The sequence below is a fragment of the Hylaeus volcanicus genome, chromosome 7 (genome assembly GCF_026283585.1).
Source record: "Hylaeus volcanicus isolate JK05 chromosome 7, UHH_iyHylVolc1.0_haploid, whole genome shotgun sequence".
Classification (NCBI taxonomy): Eukaryota; Metazoa; Arthropoda; class Insecta; order Hymenoptera; family Colletidae; genus Hylaeus; species Hylaeus volcanicus.
The window spans coordinates 5,153,005-5,171,439 of record NC_071982.1 but is presented as its reverse complement, the minus strand read 5'-3'; the positions used below and the strand labels follow the sequence as shown (position 1 = coordinate 5,171,439).

At 34.3% G+C, this 18,435-nt stretch overlaps 1 protein-coding gene across 9 annotated transcripts; it reads left to right on the top strand.

Annotated features, from left to right (window-relative positions):
* The first annotated feature begins 1,007 nt into the window (after nucleotides 1–1,007).
* Nucleotides 1,008–18,403, top strand: LOC128879157 (mitogen-activated protein kinase kinase kinase kinase 5). Of its 9 annotated transcripts, XM_054128048.1 has the most exons (21): nucleotides 1,008–1,285; nucleotides 1,361–1,418; nucleotides 2,142–2,297; nucleotides 2,446–2,678; nucleotides 2,749–3,012; nucleotides 3,091–3,286; nucleotides 4,073–4,173; nucleotides 4,399–4,466; nucleotides 4,872–4,955; nucleotides 5,989–6,027; nucleotides 6,853–6,906; nucleotides 7,810–7,877; nucleotides 8,131–8,277; nucleotides 8,667–8,842; nucleotides 8,986–9,190; nucleotides 9,260–9,443; nucleotides 9,527–9,804; nucleotides 9,947–10,030; nucleotides 10,096–10,188; nucleotides 10,277–10,403; nucleotides 10,734–18,403. In XM_054128048.1, the coding sequence occupies exons 1-21, from the start codon at nucleotides 1,172–1,174 to the stop codon at nucleotides 10,831–10,833; spliced, it is 2,829 nt and encodes a 942-aa protein (XP_053984023.1). In that variant the 5' UTR covers nucleotides 1,008–1,171; the 3' UTR covers nucleotides 10,834–18,403. The 9 variants fall into 9 exon arrangements, with proteins under 9 accessions (XP_053984023.1, XP_053984026.1, XP_053984024.1 ...); XM_054128051.1 differs by lacking the exon at nucleotides 4,872–4,955; XM_054128049.1 differs by lacking the exon at nucleotides 5,989–6,027.
* The last annotated feature ends 32 nt before the right edge of the window (nucleotides 18,404–18,435 follow it).

The window sequence follows — 18,435 nt, the reverse complement described above, 5'->3', positions numbered from 1 at the left end:
GATGGAAATGGTCTCTCTGTGAGAAAACTTATGCGACTTCTATTTTCCGTTCTCGAGGACTCATGGACGTTTGCGTGTGCACGGATCCGTGCAGCAAAGTCGAGAGGCATTAATTCATTCCGCTCGAAGGGAATAGAGCATGTACAATCCCGTAAACGAGATACTTTTTTCTGTCTGGGATATGTGGGGTTTATAGGACTCTTTACTCGTTTACTACTTTATCGTCATCAACCGTCATATCCGACGTTATCGACGGGGATTCGAAACAGATCCTAGCGCCGCGCGTAGTAGACGCTGGAACTGAACGTGTTTAAAGTGGGTGTAGAAAGTACTCTCGCAAGCTTTCAGATAATTTGTTAGTTTAAAACTTTGACAATATCAGTACACTTTCATTATTTTGCGTTTTAAAATAATTCTCATTCATCGACAGCTTGGCCTTGTCTGGCCACGCCAAGCATTTGACTTCCTTATTTCGATTTCACATCTTTTTCTATTTTCTTGTAGTTTTTTATGGGGATCTTCTATTTTCCAATGATAACTCCTTGAGTCCTCCACTTTTTCATGTACTTGGCGTAATTTTTTTACTTTTTTGAAGTTTTTTTTATCGGATTGCTTCTATACTTTTATCCACTTTTCGCATTTTTTTTGTTAATTCCACAAATTATATTAACTAGTAAATGTTGTTTGGATTATATCTATCTTAGAGACTTCCGAGAATATGTAAAATATCATTGAAAAAACGTACAAAGAATTGTTATAAATTGTGAAAAATTGTTTCTGATTAATTGTAAACTAAAATTTTCCAAATAAAAGAATTAAAAAATTCTCTTTGTTGGTTCATTGTTTCATTCGTTTTTCTTACATTTTCGAGCGAATAATGTTGCGGCTCACTGTACATACGCAATAGTAACGAAGTATACTAATATCTTTGATTATTTTTTCAGAATTTTTTAAATTTTTTCGCGCGCAACGAATCGATTCGAGTGGATCGATGTATCGCAGAACCGCTTGCTCGGTCGCGGCTAACTTCAGAGCTGTTGTGAACAATGGCGACGTTTCGACGAAAGTGACATTCTAACGAACAAATGTGTTTTTACACTTTAACGTTAATCTTCTTTTGTAGATAATTAATTACGCTCGTTAGCTGTTAGCTGGGTAGCATCTGCGTTTTATGATGGCTTTGAACGCGAACGCGTTGTCCAGTGACATAAGCCGAAGAAATCCACAGGACGAGTACGAGCTCATTCAGAGGATAGGTAGTGGAACTTACGGAGATGTTTACAAGGTTCGTAGCCTTAGTGGTTCTTACATTCGTAATCAGACGCGTCGTCTACAGGCGGTGTTGTATTTATATTCGCAGGCCAAAAGACTTTCCATGAATGACCTCTCCGCTATTAAGGTTATCAAGTTGGAACCAGGTAAGCTCTTCAAAAAATCAACTTTTTCTTGCTCCTTTTTTGGAGGGTACGTTTCAGCTTTTTTTCCGTTCACCCAAGGATTTCATTCGACTATCTTCCATATACGCGTATTATTCTCGACGCTCGTCGAACGAATTTAATTCTAATTTCCTTCTGTTCTTTGTAACCAAGTTTCCTTCCACATTTTCTCACACATCTTCCCTCTGTTTAACAAATACACGTTTTAAATAGAATGCTTTGGTTTCTATATATTTGAAATCCTAGTCCATTCCCTGCGGATCCTGTAGCTACAAAATATGTCCTAGTTTATTATTACAATTTATTAATTTTAAGCGATTACCACCACAATTTGGGCACTGTGGTATCAGGTGGTAACTTGAAACTTGACACTATGAGCTCCCTAGAGAGTTGTACTTCAGATAAAGATGTAATGTTGAGAAGTAACATGTTAAGTTGATCTCGCTATGCAACATTGAATCTCTGATGTTCAGAAGTGTAGCGGTTGGTGAACTAAAAATATAAAATTTTGTAGAAAGACAAAAGGGCACCATTTACTTCAAATTTTGTAACAAACAATTAGAAAGAAATCTATCTGTTGCTTTACCCTCTGTGCAACTTACGGCTTACTCTGTATATATAGGACAATGAAAATAAAGCTTGGACCTAACTCTGCCATACTCTTCCAATTGGTAATTCCAGTGTTAATGCGTTGAAATGTTTTAGGGGATGATTTTGCAATTATTCAGCAAGAAATTTTGATGATGAAAGATTGCAGACACCCTAACATAATCGCGTATTACGGAAGCTACTTGAGGAGAGACAAATTATGGATTTGTATGGAATATTGCGGAGGGGGTTCTCTACAAGATATATATCATAGTATGTCTCTCTTTTACATCCAGTTTGATATATTACGTGTAATCCATTATTTTTTTTGCAAAGACATTTATGGAACCATGTTCATAAAGTATACATTACAGCGCTAAGAACTTTATGATAACACATAAGAGTTTTAATAATATTATAGTAACTGGACCATTATCAGAAATACAAATAGCGTACATGTGTCGAGAGACACTTCTGGGATTGGCTTACTTGCATAGCATGGGCAAAATGCATCGTGATATTAAAGGTGCCAATATATTGTTAACCGAATCTGGCGATGTCAAATTGGCTGACTTTGGGGTATCTGCGCAAATTACTGCAACTATCAATAAAAGGAAAAGTTTCATCGGCACCCCGTACTGGATGGCACCCGAGGTATTACGAGTCTTCCGGATGCGTCGCGATCTAAAACGCCCATGGAAACTACGTTCTTTTTGCTCCTTAGGTTGCAGCTGTAGAAAGAAAAGGCGGATATAATCAGCTTTGTGATATTTGGGCATGTGGGATCACCGCGATAGAATTAGCAGAACTCCAACCACCTATGTTCGATTTACATCCTATGCGAGCGCTCTTTCTCATGTCGAAATCTGGTTTCAAACCACCAACGTTAAAAGATCGAGACAAATGGAGTCCGACATTCCACAATTTCGTCAAAGTCGCTCTGACGAAAAACCCTAAGAAACGACCTACAGCCGAAAAGTTACTGCAGGTTAATATTATGTCTGATTATCGTTATATTAGTGGATTACCATGTAGACGAAAATTTAAATAAAAACTATTATTCCAGCACGCATTTTTTCAAGGCGAAATGAGCAAACGTTTAGCTTTGGAATTGTTGCAAAAGGTATCGAATCCTAGTCATATGTTTACTGATTTAGAAGCCGATGAAGATGGAGCTGTACCTAATGTCCCACAGAGGATTGCGTCGCGACATACTGCAAGACCTAGACCAAAAAGCCCCATACCACAATTAGATAGCGATGGTAAGGGATATTGTAGGTCGCGAGATATCTCGTCCATTAGCGCGATGGTGTCAAGTACATACAGTGGGTGTAGAATGTATTCGTACACCGATCAATTTCCAAAAAAACTTTTGTGTGAAATTGTAGTTCCTTAACTTCTTTTTTTGTAATCAATGATATTTTACATATTCTCGGAAGTCTCTAAAATAGATATAGTCCAAACAACATTTACTAGTTAATATAATTTGTGAAATTAACAAAATAAAATGGGATAAGTGGGTGAAAGTATAGAAGCAATAAGTATTTGTACGATTCTTATGATGAACCATTTACAGCAGAGTTTGTCACGTAAACACGTTAGTTTATTGATCCGTACGAATTAGAAAACATCAAATTTCCAGTAAACTACTTTTAAACAGTTGTCCGAATACTTATTGCTTCAACATTTCTATCGATTAATTGTTTTTTTCTTGTCAATTTCGCAACTTACATAAATAGCTATTTTTTTTTGTAATCTATCTATTGTAGACATTTCCGAGAATATGTAGAATGTCATTGTTTATAAAAAATAAGTTAATAAATTACAATTTTAAATAGTTTTTTTGGAAATTGATCGGTGTACGAATACTTTCTGCACCCACTATATATACAGGGTGTATATAGTGGGTATACTGTATATACAGGGTGAATCACGAATCGTAATCTCCACTGACCACGATTCGTCATTCACCCTGTACATATATGCGTGTGTGTGTGTGTGTGTGTGTATGTTTTTGTACATAAATATACACTGCATATCCATTACAGATCAAATTAATCTCGACGGAACGTTACAAAGAGATTCGATATCGCCATCCGTGGACACCAGTCCATCATGGGATATCATGGATATAATGAATAATGTAAAGGTAACCCACGATTATCAAATATTCCTTGCACTAATTGACAGATAATAGTGCATTATTCAATCCGATAGAGTCTCGAGTATTTCTGAAGTAACGAAATAAACGTTTTAATTTAATACTAACAAAATCGCGTCTATTTAATTACACGTTGTGTCTCGAGTGACAAAAGAAAAAGAATATATCGTAACGTTTAAATTTTAATGTTCATATCCGTGCGTATATGTTCAGGCTGTTCATAACTGTGATGTACATCCAGACTGTGGCATCGGCACTGCATTCGAAGACGTGCAAGAAAAGTAAGTACGAAGGAATACATTTCTTTACGTAGTCCTATAATCTAATAACGTGGGTAGGGTTGACGCTTCAAGGTCCTTCCACTAATATGGTAACTGCTATTTCGCTAAAAATTGTACAAAGAATTTACCTCTGTAAAAAGATTGCATAAGATAGACGTGTATAGCGAAAAAGCAGTTTTACGCTAAGCATTGTTAAGTTGCATACGGCACGTCTGCTTCCGCTTCGCATACGTTGCATCAGTTATTAATACGAAGATACGTTTCTCCCTCCGAACGCGCGGTTCTTTTTCGTAAAAAGAATTAAACTGCCTTAATTCGCGAACTCTGCGAGATTCTATCGAAATTCTTTTACTTTGTTCTGAATTCTATTTTTCCTGGACATGATATTGTTTATTTTTGTATCAGTACTGTTGGCGCGAACGTTACAACAGATAATAGACTGTCACGTCGAAGCAAAACAGGCACAGAAATATTTCATATGAGCTTAAGGTAATGCGTACGATGCAGGTAGTTTGGTGTGAAGATGTTACGTGGTTTTTAAATTTACTGTCTGTGAGATCATGAGACAGAATAAGCTGGTTTCTAACTGATTCAGAATACACTTTCTTTGAGTCGATATGTGGTGTAGTTTCCCGAGTAGATACGATTGCATGGTGTTTCGCTCGTTGCCGTAGAATATGTCTAAACACTACAAAGCACCATTTGTTCAAATTACGTTTTGCAGGTGAATATGTAATTAGGCTAATCTTGCATTTTTTTTTTGTTGTTGCTTCCTCTGTGCATGCATTATTTGTGTCACTTTATCTGCGTGTGCATTAAATTAATAATTATACAGAAGACTATAATTATCTAATCGACATTCTTTTTCTATTTATTTATTTATATACCGAAAGTTGTAGCATGTTGTGTTAAAGTGTACTATATATATTTTTCACAGTATTTTAATGTTTTGCATGATAATGCTTCGTGTTATTTACTATGAATGTGCATGCTTAAAATAAAAGTTCAAAAAGGTCTTGATCTGTTTACTGCACCTGCTCCGTAAGTATATTATTTATTACGTTTGATATGCTCAATGTATTCCTCGTATAAAGATCTTTTTGAATCGATCAATTTGTTTTTTAGCGTTCGCTAAAATGTTACATATCCGGTAAATATCAGAGCTCTTAGTTGAAAATAATATGATCTAATCTATTATCCGAATAGAAATTTGCCCATCTGAAATGTAAAAGTGGTTGTTAATTTAGGAGCGTTATGCGTACCGGATGTGGCACATAACTCAGGATATATTTTAGTGAATTTGATAGAACACGTTTTACACCTGAATGACATTCGTAGGGAATGAAAGTCCACGTATTCTACACGGGTATTATTAAATCGTAATCTTGAAATAGTTACTCAATCCCTTATATTACATCTAACACTTATCCAGTATTTAATTACACAACTTATTTCTATTATAATTCTTTGTAGCCTTAATTTCTCTGATCAGTTTTGTAATTTTAATAATTTCTCCCAACAGGAGTCTATTGCAGTACATTGATGAGGAGTTGTTGCTAAGGTATTGGCAGGTAACCCTTTTCCCTTGCACCTTGCACCTCGCACTTATATTTCCTAACGCCGTGCATTGAATTACTTACTTTTCTCGTTTCTACCGTTGCTTTACATTAACTCGTCGAACGATCTCCCAAAACTTCCTTTAACAACTTGTTTTGGCATCGTAGTAAAAACAACTGCATCGATTCGATTACTTCGCATCGTGTGTTTCTTTAATCCTTCCTTTTAATTATTATTTACGCCCCCAAAATGTTTATAATAGATATTAATATTAGAAGCATATATGTGAACGGCGTTTATGTAAAAATTAATATTTTCAAAGTATGCTGTTTAATAGGTGCTCTTAATGTAGTTCATTGCATGCGAGTTTTCTGTTAGAGAAATCGTTTCTAAACCCTGCTGACCATATTGGTGGTGGGAATTCGTGTACCTATTACAGAGATTACGATTTTGAATATATTTATACTGCGATCACAATTACTGTTTTGATTAGCGGTGCGATATCGAGCATAATAAATGCAAGTGAAATAATAATAATAATAACTGGTTAAATAATAACAGTAACGATACTTGTTGATAAATGTAACTACCATCTTGTGGTAACGTATCAATTAAATTAATTGTAACATTTATTTTTCACTGGAAAAATGGGTAATTGCTCGTCCATTAATGAGATATCGACGGATCATTTTGTACATCGAAAGTGTACAGGAATTTACGTATAAATTAAATCAGCTGACGTAATAAGAAATCGTCATTCGTCAGACGTAATAAGAAAAAGAAGATGTGTAATTGTTGTATAGATATGATTATAGTTTCATATGTGCAGGGGGAATGCAATGTCGATGGTTGGTGGGCATTGCGACCAGCTATATTCCCTGCAGTAAGTAAATGCCAAAATGTAATAGTAGATTGTTTTACCTTTGGTTGTAGATACAATTCAGTTATTTTCGTTACTTTCGTTTTAAAGTAACATTGGGCTTTTGTTATAATTTTTCGATAATGTATATCCGAGTCTGGCTTCAAACAATCCACCGAGGAACTCTAATAGCTTTCTGTAACATATTGCTAGCCAGATAAGCGATATGTGAAAACGTATTAACACAAACAATATTTTGCGTTCTTTAAATTCTTGTCAATTTCCAACGTTACATACGTAGTTTCACTTGCATGTAAATATCTTTTGACCCAGGAAGGGTAATTTTATTTATACATATGTAGAGAATTATTTTTCAACTTAGTTTTACTTCGAAGTTTGAAATTTTCCCATCAAATGTGCTTATTAGTAAATATCCTGTACATTTGAATAATATAGTATATTTTACTTGTTAATTTTCCCCGCTTAAAAAGTGTCATTTTTCCAATGCAATACAAGACACCATACGTTTTATATTCCATCAAATGCTTAATAAATACTACTCTAAATTTCACGAATCCACGTTATAGTGACATCCCAATTGTAACATATGTTTCTTTTAACAATACAATTATAACGAGTTTACGCACATTCATTTAGATCAGTGTTTGGTTTCTTCTAATGTACCACATCACGTTTTGTTTTTCTAATAATCAATGCAATGAAATCGAAGGTTTCACGTGGAATAATACACTCAAGCTTTATCTCCCAGCTAACCATTGCCACTCATACGTACTCTTCATTTTATTATCGATGTATTACCAATAATTTACTAATCCTAGTAGCACATACGTTTTGGCAACAAATTCTTCTAATAACTTCTCACCCGGTTGTATATTATATACTAAAGCTTATACATTTTTCTTACAGAGCTACGCTTCCTCTTGGAGAATCGTCGAACGACTGCGAAGTGCACTGCCCTTATTATAACATGTCAGGTAAGAAGTCATCTATTTTTATGGCAACACTTACATATTTATCACTCTAGAATACGTTCACATAACACATTTTCTTTAAAACTTCCATATCAAATTACGAGATTAAAAATACCTTGTATAATACCTTGTGTAATCTATCGAAATGTACAAGAATATTATAATAGCGTCCAATCGAACAAAGTAAATGATGTGGAGGTTCTGAAATGTTTGAATGTATCGTGGTTGTAGTATAAAAAGTAGATTCGGTGCATAGGATCTCAAGCAAGTCCCAGGCGCCACAGCTCTGTGGACGAGTTGTATGGTCTGGTGAGCAGTACCCAGTCCTTAACCGCTGTCAATGGACAACGCCAACGATCTCTCTCAGACAGTGGTCCTAGAGATGAATCCCTACAATCCAATGGTAGGAGCACGCTAATCTTGCAGTTCAACTCGTGTCATACTATATTATTTGAGAAATTCACGACGATTGTTTCTATAGACCCAAAAGGAAGCATGATTTGTTCCTTAATTTTACCCAAGTGTGCAACTACCCAATCGTCACTACCTTTCAGAACAAATTTGCAACTCGATAGCGCTAACACAAAGCATACAATAAAATATCACTTCTATAAGCAACACTCTTGCACTCTCGTCTCATGTAAATTTAGTATTCACAGACTTAAACAGGTATCGCTAATCCAGAAATGTGAAAATGCTACGAATCGACGCGTTAAGGATTCCTTGTGTTGATTGCGTATAAACGATTTTATCACCGTTCAGTCTTTCGTTAGTAAACAAACATCTTTTTAGGTCAAAATGAGGTGTCAGGCGACGGAGACGGAGAAAGTATGAGTCCAGACTTATTGTCCGATACTCCACCTGTTCCTCCAAGAAGAAGGGACAGGAAACGCCATACACCTCCCAGACCTATCAGCAACGGACTACCGCCCACCCCCAAAGTCCACATGGGAGCGTGTTTCTCAAAAGTTAGTAAATTTAGTTAGTTAGATTTAGCCTTTTCTCTCAGGCTTGCTATCTCAGAGAAATGTTTCCAAACGAAATTAACTCAGCACATTCGACATCTGTGGAATCGTTTTTGATCAACAACGGTTTGGATATTTGTGCTTAGGTATTCAATGGTTGTCCACTGAGAATACACTGTACCGCAAGTTGGATTCATCCAGACACGCGAGATCAACATTTATTGATCGCAGCCGAGGAAGGAATTTACAACTTGAACCTAAACGAACTCCACGAGACTGCGATAGATCAATTGTATCCGAGACGTACCATTTGGATGTACGTCATTAAGGATGTCCTCATGTCCCTTTCTGGTAAAATATTACTAACTGATTAGTATACAAAGATGTATAATAGATATAAACACGCGAGCCAATTTCCAGGGAAAACACCTCAACTATATAGACACGACTTATTAGCGATGCAAAGTAAACAGAGCCACAGGTTTTCACTGCACATGAACAAAATACCGGAGAGATTAGTACCTAGAAAGTTTGCTCTGACCACTAAAGTACCAGACACGAAGGGTTGCACCAAATGTTGCGTTGGGAGAAATCCTTACAACGGGTGAGCGAATATTGAAATTCCTAACCCTCTGTAAACGCATCTTTTATGTGAGACACATGTTGATAACAAGTTATTCGATACAGTTACAAATACCTCTGCGGTGCGATGCCAACTGGAATATTTTTAATGCAATGGTATGACCCCCTCAACAAGTTCATGCTGCTAAAGCACTTCGAATGCATCTTACCGGCGCCGTTGAACGTATTCGAAATTATCATCACACCCGAAATGGAATATCCAATGGTGTGTGTGTCTGTAAAACAACCATATCAGCAAAATAAATTGAAGTTGGATTTAATTAATATGAACTCGGGAGCAAGTTGGTTTCACAGCGATGAATTGGAAGACATGGATGGTTCGGGTACCGTTATATATATTTTCATATATTATGATTTTTTTACGAGAAACTAGCAGTTTATTTCCTTGGTAGATCGTAACTAGTAGTCTTCGTATAATATCTGAAAAATATTATTTCACTATAATAACTGAAAATATTATTTTAGCCACTGTGATACCAAGAAGGGAGAACCTTAACGCTATCAATGTTACGCAGTTAGACAAGAATTCAATATTAGTATGTTACGACAGTAAGTACATCGTAGAAGTAAATACCGTTCGAATCTATAATTTATTTGTATTTTGTCTGTCACAGATGTAGTGAGAGTGGTGACGCTGCAAGGAAAACCTAGGTCGAGTAGGAAACACATGTCGGAATTACATTTTAACTTTCAAATCGAATCGATCAGTAAGTTCATTCGAAGTAGATCATTTGTTAGTACTACGTCAGAAATCGATTCAATGGGTTGTTTACCATTTATTTGTTTTGCCTTTAGTTTGCTTACCGGACAGCGTATTGGCATTCCATAAGCATGGGATGCAAGGTAGGAGTTTTAAGAATGGCGAAGTTACACAAGAAATCAGCGATCCGAGCAGAACGTACAGATTACTTGGATCAGACAAGTACGTGTATACTGTTTTCTAAGTAGATTAATCCTTTGCACTCGAGAGGTGACTCTCAGTCACCATTAGGTTTCACGCAGCAAATCTACAATACCTAATGTTTCTTTAAGTTTAATTTCTTTGGAGTTCGAAGTGTCGATAAAATGATTGTCGGTGAGGTAAATGTGACCTTATTTTCAAATCTAGATAGCTTAGAATTCATGGTAATAGAATGCTAAGAAACATCTCGAGTTGCTCGCAGATACCAAAAAAAAAGGCCTCGAGTGCAAAGGGTTAAGCGTAGTTCCGCATTTTGAGGTTAAATAAAGTGGAAATTCGTGCTTTTTGCAGAGTTGTAATGCTAGAGAGCCATTTGGTTCAGTCGGGCACGCTAACTGAATCCGAGGGGGCAGACTTGTACATACTTGCTGGACACGAGGCCAGTTACTAAGTTTCATCTTCCAACTGTGAATGCGCAGACGGAACGCGTCGCAAGTGAATTGTGATTTGGACAGACTGCATTGTAAAGTATAACGTGACTGTACTGAGAGGCAGTGGTTGACGTTGGTAAGAGAAAATTGTTAATTATCCTGTTTAAAGTGCACATGAATGAAGAAATTGATTACCGACGTACATCAGCATACACATCATTCGTCACTGTTCTCCATATAGTCAATGCTACATAGACTGGTTATTTACCGAGAACTTTTTAACGAAAACAGATTTAGAATTAGTGTGATCGATATTAAAGGAGAGAAAGAAAGAGATCACAGTGGGATGGAATATTGAGAGGAATCGCGAATATATTTAAAGTAATATGTAAATTTGCCCTTATGCCTGACAAAATAAAGCTTATACCGATCGAATTTCCTCAACGAAAGAAACAGAAACGTACAGCGCTATCGCAAAATTACCCGGAAACCTAAGTTAGCGTATATCAAATATTTCAAAGAGACATTCGTTACGATACAGCAATATAGTAAATTCTAGACGTGAGTTTTGATTTGAAAACTTCTTTCCCCTTTTCAATTAATCTAATTACATTGGCGAGTTACGATACTCGAGAACCACGCGTATTGTACGATAATTATGTGTAGATATACGAATACTTATATTTTTAGAATGATTTTTAGATTGTATCACGATACGAGAAATCCCAACACTCTAGATATGAATTAATTGTATCGTCGTAAGCTTCACATAGAAACTTTGTACGACTCTTATAAGATATTGGCCAAAGGTAGTTTAAGTAGATTAATATATAATTGACCATTGAACAACAACAAAGACAACGATTTAAATACAAATTAGTTACCGAGTATAAAAAATTCTAACGCTTATCGTATGTATTTTTCTCGCGACGAATAGAAACTAAATTTGACAAACGTACATTTCCATTCTTTTGTATAAGTTTTGCTTTGGTAGGCATTGGGCTGTTGCATCAAAGTTATTTTAATAAGACATTGCGTTCATCAGTGTCTCTAATTTTGGACGATTGTACTATGAAGATACAATATAAATTGCAAAGTAGTTTATGATGGCAATCATAAATTATTTATTTTAAGAGGTATATACGGAAAGGCTTAGCAGTTAATTCATTCGAACAGATCCAGATCGTTTTACCCAGTACATATGAAATTGTTTGACGCAATTGCGTCATTCTGTGTATTCTATCTCACACAATAGTGTTGCAGGTTATGTAATTAATTAACAAATTATATTGATGATCGGACCTGACAGCAATCAGAATCTAAACATTATTTCTCTTGTTCGTTTGGCTTTGTTTTTCTTTGAAAAAAAAAATTGCCTTCAATGATTACACACTAAGAATAACTTAATATTCTTTCGTATTATACGAGCACAGTATTCGTTTGGAAAAGAGTTCATTTCCGTGATATCGATGGAAATAACTTGCTTCTGTGAAATACTAATGAAATTAAGTGTATTTTGTGTGATTGGTTCTTAAGACTGGGAGAAATACAATTTCTCGTTTGCGAAAGACTTTCTTAATTATACACAAACGATGTATTTAGGAGGAAGAGTGCTGGATGAATAGAATTTAAGAACATTGATGTGCAAGTTGCATCGACTATTTCTACTTTATGGTTCGCTTCGTAATTAACTCGTTTTAAATAGTTGAATTTTTTAATTTTACTCGAGATGGGGTGACGCGGTATTTTGTAATTGATAAAGTTGGTGATTTATCAATGATTCGATTGAAGTTTATGTGATATATATTTCCGTAATTTCTTTACGTAATTAATATAGAAACAATTATTCTGCTATGTTCTGTATTACGTGCAGTATGTAATATAGTAAATGTTTCTGTTTAACGTCTAAGCAACGTTTTTAATTAAAGGTAATATTGAACTTCATCGATATAAAACTACTATAAATATCACACGAAAATAATCATTCTTTTGTTTCTAATTATTTATCCATATTTTAAGAGAACGCGCTTCTGTATATAGATTTTTTATTTATATAGAAATTGTTTATATCCTTTATGTAATTTAATAATACTCATTTTTAATGTGTTTCTGTTACGGTATCGTAGCTTAAAATAAATGTCAAAGTGACCAGTTTCAATAAAACTTTAACAATACGAGTAGAAAAGTATGTACATTTTGCATGCAGCAAGTAGCATAAAATAAAAGACACGTCCGCGCTTAAATATTTATTTTAGTCTGTAATTACGTTAGTCGATGTTATATTAAATTTAAAGAACAGTTTCGAAATTTAGGTTTCTAGAGATTTATGAATTTTTGTATTATATATTCACCGATGAACAATTTAAAGACAACTAAAATTAAAATAAAAAACAATGGGATGTTAATAACGTTTAGAATAATAGTTTTACGTAATATTCAACTAATTGGATTAATCTAGAATCACGATTTAACTTATATCGAAAGGAAGATGTTCGATTTTGAAATTTTAAGTAGTTAATTAAATAAAATTAAAGAAACAAGTGCTTTTCTGTATAGCTTAAATTTTGTTAGAATAATGGTAATTTTACTATTAGCGTCGAATAATAAGATCATTTAAATTCCATGTAATTCGGCCAAAAATACTAATAAGTGTAGATTTGTTTCGTACTTGTGATCAGGCCTTTTGAGAATTAAATATTAGGCAATTTATGAATAATTATTAAGAAATTTTCGATAAAATCTATTAACAATTTGTCGCGTTATACAGCTAATCATTATTATAGCCAATTATTTTTTTTTTACAAATAATATTTAACGAATTGCATTCGAACTTATTGGTGTCCTTTAGATGCGAATTAGTAGGTTTAAACGAGTATTGTATCTAGCACTTTTCCATCCATTATCGATTGTTGGCATCTTGCACACTAAAGTAATCGATTTGCAACAACAAGAACGAAATGTAAATTGAACTAGGAAGGATCGACAGAGTAAAATTATCTTGGAAATGTTGAGATATTTTGGTATTTTATATGAAGATTTGCTCTGTATATAGGAAGTAGGTTACAAAAGAAAGTATTATGCTATTAAAGGTTTACTATAATAGTATCATATCTAACTGCTTATTGTGGTAAATAATTATGTTACATTTATTATTGTATCCAACCTCGAGACATAAGTGGTGTAACATAAATGTTTAACATTTTCGATTTCATTTTTATTGTTACGATTTTCCTACATTCCAAAATATTTCAAATATTCAAACATATATTTTATATTATATCTTTGAATTAAAATTAAAAAAAAAAAATATTACTTACACTTGTTTCCATCGAAGACGATGGTTATAAATTTATTTCCAGGTATATTCATTTTTATGGCACGTTCTTACACCACTTATGCTGTGGCATAATTTAATACGTAACGCGAGATTTGTTATTACAAAATGCAGCAAAATTGCGTTTAACGAAATAATATTCCGTGCTGACAATTTTTGTATAAAATGGAAACAATTGAAACGATTGTGTGTTCAAGATATGTCCAAGATAGTTCACTTTACCATTTTAAATGTCACTCTTGTCTTTTACATCGTTTTTTAGACACGTTTTACACACTCTGTTCGAATATTTCATTCCTGATGTTATAAATTTTATATAACACAATTTATTCATTCATTGCAATGGTTTCAAAGTAGCTCAATTATAATTTAATTGAGATTTAAATAAGTTCAAATTTTAAATATGCCTAATTATTTATATCAAACTTTATGGTTGCAACTATATTCAAATATATATGTATGTATATCGAATATACTTATACATTTAACGTGGCATTGAAGACAAGAGAGATGTTTCAGGGAATACGATTAAGCAGGTCCATGTTGCGGTATGTTTACCATGCGTTTGTGTCAACAATTCAGTATGCAATTACAATCAGTGATTAAGCAATCAAATTACCGAACGAAATGTTTAATCAAATTGTACAACTTGGTTAAAGAAAAAGTCTACTAGAGCGTTGTTCATACAGATTGGTAGGCCTTGTAAAGGAAAAGTGTATAAAGCAATGTCTTCCCTGTATTTGCAACTAAGCATATATACATATGAACAATTTTTGTTTGTTTTGAAATAATTATCAATCGAATTTCTCTCATTACTTAGTTTGAATTGCTGATGTTCGCAATTAGTCGTGTTTGTTCCTAACTTTTGTTATACACAGTTCAGTATATGTACTAGGTTGTTTTTCCTTAGCAAACCGTTTCTAGCGCATATTTAATTTAACAATCAAATGCTCACAAATCATAGAATGTATTTGATTTCCTGTGTTCGAGCAACAATTATTAGGAATGAATTATCGGTATATCTCTAAATTTCTGATCGAGAAGCTTGCGCTTTGTAAACGTTAAGAATGATTTTCAGGAAAGTGTGGAATGGTGTGATATAGATTACTAGAACCAATGAGAGATGCGGAAAGTCTATGATAATATGCTTTTCAAGCATTCAAAGTGAATATATATGTATGTGTATATGGAAAGATATAGTCGTATTGGTAATATAGCCAGGGAATATCTTGCAATAAATTGCACCTGGATATAAATGTTATTTTACAAGTCAGTCGACTCTACGCACAATTTAGACACGAGTAACAATTCTTTCACTTGTTTTCTAGTTCTAAAACGCTACTCGAAAACATGCTAGTTAACATGTTCAATATTCTTGTACTTTAGAGAAGTTACGTACTTTCCGGATATATTACTAATTTTCTTTTTATCTTTGATACACATATATCCTTCTGATTTGTTTAAATGTATCAAACGTTTGATCGGTTATAATGGTATTCTGTAAAGCATCCGTGTACCAGTGTCGATAACCTACTCCAATAACGGCGTAAATAGTTACACTGTAATGTTACCTGGCAAATTTTTGTATTATTGCAAAGACAATAATTTCATTTATAGCGTCGAGTATTGGCTAAACGCGAAAGGAAAAGACATTTACACCGACAGCAAGAAAGCGACTCGAGAGTCTTAGGAAAAGGGAGAAGAATGTGTAAATATACATAATCTTTGGGAGACCAACTATTAGGAAACATAAAGTTTAGAACAGAGACGGGCAAAATTGTATTCAATAGACGACGAATAAGAAGTCATAGAGATTAGTTCTGATTCATTCAACCTGAACAATAATTTCTTCACTCTGTGATTTAAATTATAATTTCTATTCGATAAATAGTAGATAGAAAGTGATGTATCTTTTGTTTTGCCCGTCTCTGATATAAGGAGGAAAACGCAGAAACACAGAAACATGTTACATGCAAATTTTACATATCCGTGTTCTACTTATGACCATAAAATTCTAAATACAACCCTCAATAGAGTTTTGTTGGATATAGTGCATAGCTGAAATATTTAGTTTTTATCAGATCTCAATGTGCATATTAATATACTGTGTGTGAATCGAGTGTCACGCGTGAAAGTCAATTCGATGACTTTGTAAAAGGTCATTTTATAGAGTCATCGGAGGGTTGATATGTTTTTAGCCGATTTCACACACAGCGTAGATTTCTCTAGCGGTAGGACAACTAGTACAGCGATAACATGTACCTGTCCATATTGACCAGATCAGTGTCTTTGCCTCTACATACAAACGGAGGGTAGAAAACTATCTTGGAGTTACAGGCTCGTATTTCTGAACTTGTTACAGTCACGGGTGTTTGTTATTGTGTTCTACCTATGCGGAATGCGTACACTTGAAACGTGAGTTTCAGGGAAACGCAATAACGAGCAAGTTTCTGTCCACAATGAGTTTAAAAATAGTATTCTGTGACACTCTCAGTTTTATATTCTGTATTATTTCATTTCGATAGTGTTTCATATATTTATTTAACCCTGAGAGCGATAAATAACGAAAATAAATCTTACAGGCTTTACCGTTGACGTTTGGAAACTACTTAAGAGACCAATATTTTGTCTACTCAATTTTCTCTCTTGGAAGAGATTTAACTTTGTTTTCAGAAATGATTGATGACTCTATTATTACTATATTTATCACCATTGGTATAGTTTGGTATCGCTTTCAGGGTCCAGATCAGAAATGGCTAGAATTTTATTCAAGCAACAGATACCTAGCGAATGGAAGTTGTTTATCTTCTACTCTGATTAGTAACGATTCTATGTTTATATCAGCTATGTATTATGTTTTCCATGGAAGTGCAAATGTATAACAGAAAAAAATATTTTAAGAGGCAAGTACGTATTGTAAGAATGACGAGTTGACTTAGAGAGAACGAGACAAACAGAGATACGCAACGGAAAAAGATATATATATAAATCTAAATATATTTAATAAAATTCTTTAACGAAGAAGTATAAGTTCAAAGAAGTATAAATTAGCGCGAGATAACGATACCGAGATTTCGTTAGTTTTGTGCCGTTTCAAGGGAGAACTATAAAAAATTGTCAATATGTCAATAGCACGTTATTAACCAAAGCTTTAGCTGCGAATAGAAGCGACGATTAATGAAATTATTCTTACAAGATGGAATCATATAAGAGCGCGTCGTTGTCGCATAAATAAATTCTAGGTTTAAGGTACTCCTGTATAGAAAAATTAATTAACGCGTTTCAGTTAATCTCTTGGTATCAGTATTTTCCAACTTTTCTATCCTTTAAGTTGCTTCGTATGGGTCAGACTGTGAATTTTATATTCTAAAAGATTGTTCTAAAGACCAACAAATATCAAATTTACAGTTTATACCCTAAGTTTGTTTAATTTCAAGGAAACCACGTTGCGTTAAATAACTCCAGGATGTCCTGCAAGATTTAGATATTCAGAATTATTGACATTCCAGTTGCTCTTATATCTTTATTCTTGGTTGGAAAGCACTGATTTTACCCTTTCGATGCGACAAATTTGTCTGATTTGTCACAATCTATATAGAAAAGATTAGATGTGCGCTAGCGTTGTAGTTAAAATTGATGACTGAAAAGGCTTTTAGCAAAGCTTGCGGAGAGATTGATCTATAACAAACAAGATATTTAGTCTCTGCGTGCAACGGAAGACAACTCGTACGAAGTTGTTATTTCGCTGAAAAATATAACGTTAATTGGCCTTTTGTTAAACAATGGACCAGCGTCTTCGTATCGAAAGGGTCTTTTCTTCTGCGTTCTGCGACGCTTCCTCGTTACTCGAACCAAACGTAAGGAGGATCACCCCAGCGTACAACACCCCAGAGAGCGTAGGGACTCTGTAAACGAGACGAATCTTAATTTATTCTTTATATTTATATTCCGTAACCGAAACTAACGAAGATCCTTCTGTATAGAAGATAGACTCTAATCCAAAATAATAATGCGGTTAAGTGTATCATAGTTGCTAACGGCTGTATATAATGTGTATAACGGATGATCGTTCTTCAGTTCACCGAGCTTCTCGTCCTCTCCCCCCTTTTTAGTCAATTATTTTTTTCTTTTTATATAAATACAGTATTGCGAAGCTAATTTATGAACATTATGTATCATTTACGTGTTATCTGTAAGCACGACTAGCCAAACCTCTGTAAATAGACACTCTCGTAATAAACCTACCTGAAGTAACATTTGCAACTGTCTCTCGAATCCTCTTCCAAGA